This window comes from Talpa occidentalis, unplaced genomic scaffold (genome assembly GCF_014898055.3).
Source record: "Talpa occidentalis isolate TD23 unplaced genomic scaffold, MPIMG_talOcc4v2.1 talOcc4.4, whole genome shotgun sequence".
Lineage (NCBI taxonomy): Eukaryota > Metazoa > Chordata > Mammalia > Eulipotyphla > Talpidae > Talpa > Talpa occidentalis.
This window is the reverse complement of record NW_023604295.1, coordinates 136,508,283-136,520,395: the sequence shown is the minus strand read 5'-3', so window position 1 is coordinate 136,520,395 and position 12,113 is coordinate 136,508,283. Positions and strand designations below refer to the sequence as shown.

The 12,113-nt window shown below is 38.7% G+C and overlaps 1 protein-coding gene across 1 annotated transcript in view; it reads right to left on the bottom strand.

The window, feature by feature from the left end:
- Positions 1-12,113, bottom strand: part of GALNTL6 (polypeptide N-acetylgalactosaminyltransferase like 6) — an 884,110-nt gene that overhangs the window by 98,448 nt on the left and 773,549 nt on the right. Inside the window, exon 7 of the mRNA XM_037526440.1 lies at positions 1,585-1,702. Within this exon, the coding sequence (XP_037382337.1) occupies positions 1,585-1,702 (118 nt within the window). The remainder of the gene's footprint in view (positions 1-1,584; positions 1,703-12,113) is intronic.

The following is a 12,113-nucleotide window of genomic DNA, read 5'->3' as shown; positions in this document are numbered from 1 at the left end:
ATCACTAAGTAGATGCTATTTCTACCATTATTACCACTATTATCATACCTTTTGCCACCTATTCCGTGACAAGTGCTATTACTATAACAGAGGAACCCAAAAATCATGGGTAAATTCAGGGATTTAAAACTAGGTGTCTATAATAAAGTTAAGGAAAAAACTACCCTTAGATGTGAAATTAGATGTGTTTGAATGATGGTGGAAATAAAAAATACACTAATGTAATACAGGGTATTTCAAGGATTACTGCTAGCCTAGGGAGAGGAAAAATTCTAGATGTCCCACAGCCTGCAATCATGCCTCCTGAGTTTCTCTTTGGGGATACTTATTTATAACACTTGAGAACAACATAACATTTCTGCTAACACATTGAATATAGTAGTTAGAATTTTGTAAAACTCAGTTTTATTATTTCCTTTTTAGGCATAAATTCAAAAAGTTTAGATGGAGTCTTAAGTCTGACTTTTTTTGGTCGACAAGAATTGGTTTGATTTTATGATAAAAATGATTAGGAAAAACTGACTTACTTAACAGGAGACTTGTGTAGGATACATTTTCTTTTTTTTCTTTTTAAAGATTTATTTTTTATTTATACAATAGCTGGGGCACAGGCCAGAGGTGTGGGAAGGTGAGAGGATTCACCAGAGATAGAGCAGGGAAAAGAACAGGCAGACAGACAGAAAGCACTGCTGAGGGGAGCAGCAGGTGAGACAGGAGAGGTCTGCTGCGCCATGTGGGTAGCTCCCTGGCCGGCCGGGAATTCGAACCCGTGCTGCAGAGGCTGTAGACAGCTTCACAGCACTGTGCTCAACCCGCTGTGCCCCGGCGAGGCCCCTGTGTAGGATATGTTTTCTAAGAATCAATTTATACTTTTATATAATGAATGACAATGACAAAGGTAAATGGAAAGAAAGAAAAATGTTTTTTTTTCCCTTCCGTGACTGCTTTCTCAAAACAAATTTTTTTTGATATTTGGAGTGTGGTCTTTCTCTGTTTGCTTGGCTTATCTGCTGTGGTAATTTTTTTTTTTTCATTTATAGGCCCTGAAATGTGATATTCTATTATATATATGTGTACAGATGTAATAAAATGTATAACTTTACTAAGCATTTATAGCTGAAGCTATAGAGACCTGGGCAACTTTAGATAAAAATAAATTTAAAGACTCACTTGTTTTGGAATTATCTGAAGAGTAGTTTTGTCGTTCAGTTTTTAAAATTATCTTCTGATATTGAAATTTTGCAATAAATGGTTATGATTGAAGTGTGAACTACTATTTCTAGCACAAACACAAAGGGCAAAACTCCAGTAATTGAATTTCTTTTATGTTAATTCATCTACTCTTTATTCTAAGTACTTTAGAAGGAAAGCACTTGTCAGTAGAGCAGTAGGCCTGTGGGTGTACCATCCTTTCTGCCTGCAAACAGGACTATGAATTATTTCTTTTTGCATTTCCTTTATGGCATGGCTGGACATGCCAATTTTCACCAAACCCTCTCACAGCATAAGTCACAAATAAAAACGATATTCTATGAGAATTGTCAAAAATATGAAGACATGTATGAAGGGGACTTGAGGGCTTACCTTGAAAGAGATTTCATATTGTTCTCCTCCCCAGATTTCCAAACCTGGATCGTAGCCACCTAACTCCCAAAACCATTTTCGATCCACAGCGAAGAGCCCGCCAGCCATAACGGGAGACCTGTGAAATGAATAAGGTCATCTTTAAAGGACTACAAACACCAGGGGCAGTGGCATTTTGCTTGGGGGGAAAAAAAAAGAAAATGTCAGGACATGTTTTGCTGGTTAAGGGTTTGGAGTTTTTCACCCCTGGATTTTTGTAAGAAGATTTAGGATTCTCCTTTGGTCTGTAATTCATCTTGGGATTCCCAAAAGCATCAGACTTTGCAGTTCAGCTTCTAATGCAACTAGTGCCCCTTGGAGCCACATTTGCTGCACATGTTTATCTTTAGCAAGAAAGGCATACCTATGATTAATCGATACTTGGAGAACTATCATTCTATTTTAGGACTTTTCTTAAAGTGAAAGGAGTCTTTTACTATCAGATCAAAATATAGAAAATAGCATTGTAAGCGATATCTTTGAGTTAATCTCTGCATAGGTGTTTACCAGCACCAAACATTCACAGCTCATGTCCACTCTACAGACTGTGAAACGATCAGTTAGAATAAAATAACCAATTGGTTCTTTAATGAAGATGCTGAAGATGGAATTTACACTAGATCTTTTCACTTTAAGTATATTATTTTTTTGGCTTTTTTTGTCTTCCTAAAAGATACTCCTTTTGATCAAATAATAACTTTCAAGTATTCCACTGCACTAGGAGGCATTATAATCACGTCATTACATAACTGTTATCGATAGTTTTTAATCTTTGGCTGCTGTTCTAAAGCTTTTAGTGATTGAAAGGTATCTGTTGAGTTTTTGAGTGCCCACTGTATGCTGGGTTCTAGGCTGAGAGCTGTGCCTTGATGAATCCTTAACAACATGAATATGAATATCATCCTTATGTATTATTTGAAGAAACAGACAGGGAGAAGTTAGGAATGTTGTCCGAAGTTGAATCTAGTGTGTGGTGTTGGTGGAACTGCTCCTAGGTCCTCTGGTTTCAAAGCCCTTAAACTTGTTACCTCAGCTTTCTCTGTCTCCATGTTTGGGGGTGAAGAGAGACTACTGTATAAATGTGACTAGGTAACAAATAGGAATAATCTTCATGCAGACCAAGCAAGTTTATAAACACACTTTCTTTTTTTTAAATTTATTTATTTATTTATTTATTTATTTATACATACATACACACATACATACATACAAACAAGCACTGGGTACAGTCAGAAGCGCGGGAGGGTGAGAGAATTCACCAGAGCCAGAGCGGGGAGCAGAGCAGGCAGAAGGACCGAAGTACACTGCTGAGGGGAGCAGCGGGCGGCAGGAGAGGTTTGCGCGCCATGTGGGACCCTCCTCCTGTGGCCGGGGAGCAGCCGGGGATCGAACCAGCGCTGCAGAGGTTGCGGGCAGCTTCGCAACCCAGCGCTCAACTGCTGCGCCACCGGGGAGGCCTTATAGACACACTTTCAACATAGTTTTGAAAATGCTTGAAACAGGATATTTATAAATAAAAGCGCAAGGCATTAAATGTTGAAAATACACATTTAAAAATATTCACAAATGGATTAGATGTACCAATTTACAGACCAAGTGAAGATTTGCTCTTGGTAACATTTATGAAGCACTTGAGCATAAGAATGTGAATTTGTCTATCTGTATTCGTTTTCAAAGATTTTGCATGTTAAGATGGCATCTATGTCACTTTAAGAATATTTTTTAATGTGTAGGCTCTATATAGATGGAAATATAAGGTTGGAAGAGGGATTTGTTTTCTACTCTAGGAAAGTGAACAGGACACAAGAAAATAAAAGTTTTTCATGCAATTTAATACTTTGAAATAAAAATTCTAGAAATAAGTGCAACTACTTTATCCCTCTCTCCAGCCACCTAAACCTTTTTTTTTTTTTTTTTTTTTTCATTTTCCACATACTGAACTTTAGAGTGGAACAAACTTAGTGCTGTAGCAATTATTGGGTACAGTTCCCCAATGAATATATTACTGCAGTGTAAACTGTACTTCTGCAGTGTTTGGAAATGATTAGAAATACTCAATCTTGGGCCTCCCCGGTGGCGCAGCGGTTGAGCACTGGGTTGCGAAGCTGCATGCGGCCTTTGCGGCGCCGGTTCGATCCCCGGCTGCTCCCCGGCCACCGGAGGAGGGTCCCACATGGCGCGCAGACCTCTCCTGCCGCTTGCTGCTCCCCTCAGCAGTGTACTTCGGTCCTTCTGCCTGCTCTGCTCCCCGCTCTGGCTCTGGTGAATTCTCTCACCCTCCTGCGCTTCTGACTGTACCCAGTGCATGTACAAACAAAACAAATAAATAAATAAAAATACATGCCTCTTCAAAAAAAAAAAAAAAAAAAGAAATACTCAATCTTGTTCAGTGTGAACCACAAATAAAAAGATCTTAAAATTATACAAATCTATTCTCTTTAGATTCTGTAGAACATGAGACCAAAATGTTTGAAAATTAATACTGTGTAGCATGAATCTCCACACTAGAATTATCATAGATATAGATTATTATAGATATTAGACAAAAGGAAGTCTATTGATTTTTTATTAATTTTTTAAGAAATAAATTAACTTGTTTTCTTAACAAGTTTCTAAAAATTCATGTATATTTTAAGTTAATTTTTAGGCATAATAAAATAAAATAAAATAAAATGGATCCTCTTTACCTTCATTGATATTTTTACCAAACAGAAAATGAAATATAGTATTTCCTATCCTGACTTGTGTGAATGACTGGTAAGAAGAAAACCTTTTATTTACTTACGTATTTACTCATATTTATCTAATAATCTTTTAAACAGTTGAGGTACAGTTGGCATACAATAATTTGCACATATTCTGAGTATATAATTTGATACATTTTGTTTAATATCTAACCCCTTATCGTCACTACATTCGACAGTGAAAATATCTATTATTCCCAAATGTTTCCTCATTGAAATTCCTTCCTCCTGATCCTGTCCATGTCATTCCTTCCTCTGGGCAACGACTGATCTGTGATTAGCTCACATAATCTAGAATTTTATATTAGTGGAATCGTACAGTATGTACTCTGTTTTGTTTGATCTGGCTTCTTTTGTCAGTATAATTATTTTGAGATTCACCCATGTTGTAGCAGATGTTAGTAATTCATAATTCATTCTTTTTCATTGCCGAGTAGTATTCCATTTGCATGAATATCACAGTTTGATTTTCTGTTCATCTACTGATGGATGTTTGTGTTGTTTCCAGTGTGGGGCTATTATTACACATAAAGGAGCTTTGAGTTTTGTGCACTAATCTTTATGTGGACTAATGCTCTCATTTCTCTCTAGGAAATATCTATGGATAAGATCATCTGACATAGATCATATGATGGGTCTATATTTAACCTTTTAAGTAGCTGACAGGGCCTCCCCGGTGGCGCAGTGGTTGAGCGTTGGGTTGAGAAGCTGCCTGCAGCCTCTGCAGCTCCGGTTCCATCCCCGGCCACTGGGAGAGGGTCCTACATGGCACTCAGACCTCTCCTGCTGCCCGCTCCTCCCCTCAGCGGTATATTTCATTAGTCTGCCTGTTCTCTTCCCCACTCTGGCTCTGGTGAGTTCTCTCACCCTCCCGCGCTTCTGACTGTACCCAGTGCTTGCATAAATAAATAAATAAATCTTAAAAAAAAAAAAAAAAAGAAAAAAATTTAAGTAGCTGACAACCTGGTTTTTCAAAGTGGTTGTATTATTTTATATTCTCACCAGCAGTGTTTGAGTTCCATTTGCTCCATACCCTCATCAATACTTGCTATGAATAGTCTTTTGAAATTTAGTATTATAGTAGCAGTGTAGTGGCATCTTACTATGGTTTTAGTTTGTGTTTCTAGAATGCTTACTGATGTTTAGCATATTTATGTCTTTTTTTCCTAACCAGTCTGGCTAGAGGTTTATTAAGTTTATTGATCTCCTTAAAGAACTAGCATTTGCTTTCATTGATTTTTTTCCCCATTGCTTTTCTGTTTTATATTTCAATGATTTCTTTTTGATCTGTATTGTTGTAATTCTTCTACTTACTTTGTACTTAATCTGTCCTTCACTTTTTAGATACTTAAGGTGGAAGTTCAGATATTTGATTTGAGATTTTTTTTTTCTATTCATATTTAGTACTAAAATTCCTCCTAAGTACTACTTTAGCGGAAGACTACAAAAATGTATGTAATGTTCTAATATTCATTATTTCAAAACATTTCCTAATTTCATCTTATTGTTATATAGTTTCCATATATTTAGGGATTTTTTGAGATCTTTCTGTCATTAATTCTAATTTAACTCTAATGTGGTCAAAGCATATACTTTGTATGACTTACATTCTTTTAAATTTATTGACACTTTTAAGTGACTCAGAATGTGGTTTTAGTAAATGTTTCATGTAGTTTTGAAAAGAATGTGTATTTCATTGCTGTGGAGTGAAGTGTGGGGTGCTCTATAAAGATTTACTAGGTAAAGCTGGTTAATAGTGTTCAAGTATTCTACATACTTACTGATTTTCTGTCTCCTTATTCTATTGGTTATTGAGAGGATATTGAGATATAGCACTATAATTCTGGATTTGTTTCTTCTTGCTGTTCTATCAGTTTTCAGCTTCATGTATTTTGTAACTGTCAATAGATATATAAATATTTATGACTTCTATGCATTCTTGATGTATTAACCTCATTATCAAAATGAAATGACTTTTATATTTTGTATATTTGTGTATGATGTATCCATGAATTGGTAATATTCTTTGCTCTGTTAGTTCCTTTGTCTTCATATTAATATAGATATATTAGAACTCTTTAGTATTTGCATTGTCCAAATACTAATATTTATAACTCTTTACATCCTTTTACTTTTCTTGGGCCATGGAAGCCCACTGTGCACTGTGGAAGTGCACCTGGGGGTTGTCAGGGAACATGTAGGAAATACAATGGAGGCAAAACCCCACACATTCAGACCTTGGCCTTGACAAACTTTGTTTTGCGTGAAATTGGCAGAATTCCTGCATTTGAAATAACCCAGTGGCTTGGGCAGTAGGGCTGGGGAAGGCGATCTTGCTGTTAACTGTTGATGATAATCGGAAGGATAACCCTGGTGATGTGGCTTGAGTAAAGTTCTAGAACTCTTGGCCTTTCTGAGAAGGGGGATCTGCCCTGACAAGTACGCTGAATTCCTGACTCATTTTGTGAAGAGAACTCAAGAGTTGAGTTCCAGTGGCTCCGAAGAATTAACATTGTGATAGATCACACACAGCTGAATTTGTGAAAGAATTCCAGACCCCCCCACCCCATCCAAATATGAGTTAACTTTTGTGCATTGTTGCACTGAAGTCAAGAGAAGGATGGTTGTTTCTGCACATATTAAAGGTAAAGGATTTTAATGTGTCACATTATTTCCTCCTCAGATGAAGTGGAGGCGAGTAGTTTATTCCTTCCAGCAGGTTCTTCTGTCCTCTGTTTTTGATTTTAAATATGTTACTATATATTGCTTGAAACTTTCTCCACTGGCCATATTTCCCAAAGTCTCTTATTTGTTTATCATGTTTCTTGATTTCTTCCAAATATTCCAGCTGGTTTTGTTCCCTTCAGAATGTTAACGTGCTGTAGATGTGTTTTAATGTAGTTCTGTGTCTATGTATCTTTTAATACAATAAAGTACTTTGTGAATAGTTCATAATAGCACAGATTGGGTTTTGAGTTTTGCTATTAAAAAACAACTGTCATTCTTGGGATGTCTTTTAAAATTAATGTAACCATGGAGGCAACATGTTCCCATTGAAGATCCTTTATTCTTCAGGTCATAGAATTTAACTTTTCTAAATATTTAATGGAAATCAATTTTCTATTTTATGTGAAGTCTAACGAGGCTGGTAAAAAGTATGCTTTCCTTTTTCCTTGTGGTAGACCAGCTTACGTTTCTACATCAATTTTTCCCTTTAAATTTATAAAGTTAAAATGCAAAAAAGAGTAGTAAAGTTATTATTTTGTACCAATAAAAAACTCTTCGTGTTCTCATTTGCAATGTGTTTTTTCAAGTGTGTAGTTGGTTGTCTTCACTGACCCAGATATAGTTCTGACCCAGATATAGTTCTTTTTTTAAAGATTTATTTATTTATGCATAAAAGAACTAGGGTGTAAGCCAGAGATGCAGGGGGTGGGATGAGAGGATTCACCAGAGAGAGTGGGGAGCAGAACAGGCAGATCCACTGAAATGCACTGCTGAGGGGAACAGTGGGTGAGCCAGGAGAGGTCTGCTGCGCCATGTGGGTTTCTCCCTGGCTGAGGATCGAACTGGTGCTCCAGTGGCTGGTGATAGCTTGACAGCGCTGTCTTTAACCCCCGCGCCATCAGGGAGGTCTGTAGTTCTTAATGCGTGAAGGCTCACCCTATAATTTCCATGGCATTCCAAGGAGTTGCTGATCTTCCTTAGTTTCTATTTTATAGTGATTCTATTTTCTCTATATGAAAACACGGTGGCATTTTAATAAAAAAACTTCTACAGGATAATTTTGCCTATCTTTTGCATTTCAGACATAAAGAATTATTTTAAATTTTGACATATCTCCTATGACCTTTGGGGGTCAGAATAATAAAAACATGACATTATACTAAAAGATTAATATCCCAAACTTTTTTTTAATTGCTAGTAATTAAAACAATCTCAGAAATCTAAAGGAAATCTTCACTTTGTTCTATCAGAAAAGAAATCGCCTCTCCATTTCTGTTCACTTCTCACTGGCTGCAGTGAGGATTCTGGACATGTGGTTGGCAATGTGAATTTGATCAGAAATGAAATGGCACAATGTCCCTCAGGACTCAATCCAGCCAAGTCAATCAACATGCAGATGAACCATAAAATTTTCAATTATGTAACTAGAAATTTTTAGTTGGCCCATGACTCAGGACACTTACGGCAAAGAGAGAATTATTTTCAGCTAGAATTCAGTTCTTGAGTAAAATGATATTGCAGATTAAAACATAATATTTTTAACAATTTTGTTCTTTTAAGTATTGTATCATTATTTCAATTGGAATTTTGAAAAGAGTGGCTAAATAACTACTGGTAAATTCACTTGTATGATTTATCTTTAAAAGTTACCTTGTATGATTTCCTTACTTTTTATAGAATTATAGAGGTGAGGGAGGAGTGTGATCCTTCTGTTTGGCAAGGAGTTGGCCACTTGGGGGGCAAGCAGTGCAGTATGTCCTGGGCTAGGAGAGAGAAGTCCTCTTTGGAAGACCAGGATGTCGAGTAATGAGAACATTTGATTCCAATCACAGAAAGCTGTGCTTTCTTCTGACTCATCCTTCTTGGGACAATGGATGCATAATGGGAGAAATGACTTGAATAATGTGTCACCTGACAGAATTGTCTAAGTAAAGAGCCTTGACGGTTACCACACGGTTACCACACGTGCATGCCGAGGGTCATCACAATTGGGTCAGCTGAGGCGCCTCTCTGCTCCCTGATGACGGAGGAAGCCCTATGGCCGAGGATGCTGAAGTTTCTGCCTTAGCAGATACTTTTTTTTCTTTACTTATTCTACTAGGCTGCCTCAAACTGCCAGACTAAAATTCTTTTATTTTTTTTTTTAAAACAGGGACAAGTGCCACCTGTAGCAAAAATAGCAATAGGGTTTTTCTGCCTTTTTTTGTTTTCCCTGAGAGGGAACACTTATTTGGACTGTATCCTAGGAGTGAGGGATTCTTTGACATCCCAAGGGGAAGACGGAGTAACCCCAGGAACAAGATGGGATCTCAGGTTGGTTAAATTTGAACTTTGGGTGGCACATGACCTTATGCTTGATCGTGACCTTATGCTAATGGCCCTAGGGAATCATGGCTCCTGTCTCCATGACCTTGTAAGCACTGCCTTGCTTGGCGCAAGACTTGGTCTAGCTTCGTGCCATGGGGTTGGCACGCTCTTCTTCTGGAAGCCTGGCTGCTACCCTGTTGGAGACACACGTCCTGACAAGCAGCACCAGCCACTGGAGCTGTGAGTGCAACTGTCCTTGAATGTCCCTGTCCACTGAGCCCCCGACTACTGCATATGAGTGACCTGGGTATAGGGTGACCAACCGCCCCATTTTGCTGGAGACTCATGGGTTTCCCTACGCGCTGAGTTTCTAATGCTAGAACTGAGATGGTCACTGTTAAAGCAAGAGGAGTTGCTCATCCTATGGAGGTGAGTCTAGCAGAAAAGCTGTTCGGTGGAGGTTCGTCTGAACTGACCTTGAGAACTGCAAGTCAACTAAATGGTAGCTGTTCTAAGCCCCTAAACCCTGGCATGGTTTGCCAGGCATCCAGGGACAGTGACCAGACCTCACACTCTGTCAATGAGATAACAGACCTCGCTTTGAATCCCAAGGTCTTAACGGGGACATAATGTGACTTGTAAATAAAAATAATCCTTGCTAACATTAGGATTTGCTTAGTTTCCTAATTTCTATGCTCTAACATAGGCTTATTTAAAAAAAAAAAATCACTGACACTGAAAACATAACTGGATTTCAGACCTGCTCTGCGTGAAAGTGAGTCTTTCTTTAAAAAAAAAAAAAAGAGGTGGGGTTCTGTTTTTTTAGATTTACAAAAACAATTCCTTTTCATAGAAAAGAATAAGGACCAATTAACTAGTAATCCAAAACCAGGGGAGGGAAACAAAGTTATGGATCACAGCACAAAATAATATAAAATTTGTACTATGATTTATAATTTTGGTTTTGTATCACAAGCCAAAACACTTACAAATACTCTGTAATAGTTTAAAAGATTTTATCAAATTGAGTATGCTTTTTGCTGCCTACTTTATATTTAGAATGGTAGACTCTCCATGAAAGGATTTCAAGAGCTAATGAGGAAGAAATCTCGCGTATGTCAGTATATGTGATGTAGCTCATTAAACCAGACTAGCAGCATAAAAATAGTGTGATGGCCTCGGTTTGATGTTCCAATTAAGTGACTGGCTCTTAAGTTCTCACAGGAATGTTGCTTTCAACCCATCTTCATTGGCTGGCCCTGATCTAACATGAGATGAAATCGAACATTCTGGATGTCAAAGAGCTACAGCAACAACTGTCTTAGTGGGTACAGGAGGAGAATAGATAAAATTTGAGAATATTTCTTTCAGCCTAAATCTTCTGTTACGTGACCAAGATGCTGTGCCTTAAACTTCTCTGCTTCAACCATGGTGTGTGTGTATGTATGTGTATGTGTGTATGTGTGTGTGTATGTGTGTGTGTGTGTGTGTTTATATATGTGCAAATTGAGGACCTAACAAGAATGGGGACCACAGTGACTAGTTCTAAAATACCTCTTCTCACTCCTACAGTGAGTGCTGTTTTCCTGATAATCCTGCCCTTTATTATTATTTTTTTGAAAGATCTGTCTATTCATGCATACCATACAAGAACTGGCGTACAGGCCAGAGGTGTCGGGAGGGTGTGTGTGTGAGAGGATTCAGTGGAGACAGAGTGGGGAACAAAACAGGCAGATCTACTGAAATACACTGCTGAGGGGAGCACTGGGTGAGTCAGGAGAGGTCTGCTGTGCCATGTGGGTAGCTCCCTGGCCGGGTATCCAACTCGTGCTGCAGTGGCTGCAGATAGCTTCATAGGTTGCGTCTTAACCCCTTGAGCCACCAGGGAGGCCCGGTTATCCTGCCCTTTAAATGGGTGCACACTAAGCCCCATCCTAGGACCAACCACACCCAACTCCTCAGATGTGGATATGCCTGGTCTCCCCCAGGGACTCTCTACCAAGGTGTCCAGGGAAGCATAAAGTGTGAATGTGACCGTTCATTTTCTTAAGTCACTTCCTGTCCATTTCTCTCTCTTGGAGCCTTGCAAGGGGTCGGAGACTTGGCAGGAAGTGAAGCTTTGAATGTCCTTTACATTCCAAAATGATGCTCCCTGTATAATTGCCTTGCTGTTCTTCCTGGATTCATTCATTTCTAATTTCTAAATGGCAACAGATTTTAATCATAGCTTCATATTATCTAGAAGGGTAATGACCACGGTGATAGTTTCAATTATGAGTCCTCACCTTATGTAATGGAAACGGTGCGAGCTCTCCCTGCCTGAGGGGACAGATGAGATCACGTGAACACTAATAATCAGATGATAGTGGTTCTTCAAGGTCTTTGGGTTCATCTGCCAGACAGAAGGACTTCAGTCTCCTGCCTACTGAAGTTTTCTATTCTCTGGGAGTCTCTCGGGAAGTCATTTGTGTGCTTAGGAAAAGGCCTTGTATCTTTCTATTCCAACCCATGAAGTCATCTTGCTGTTGCCAGCCTCCTCCATGAGAAAGGGGCTCACTGATCATGGTCTGGCCCTGCTGGTGGTTCCCTTATAAGGGCCTGCCTGGGGAAGGCTGTTCTGGGCCTAGCTTGGAGTTTAGAACCCTGCTGCAGGCCTCAACTCTGAGCCACGCTGCTCACAGTGTGGCTGAGTCTGTTCCCAGCACAGCTCAT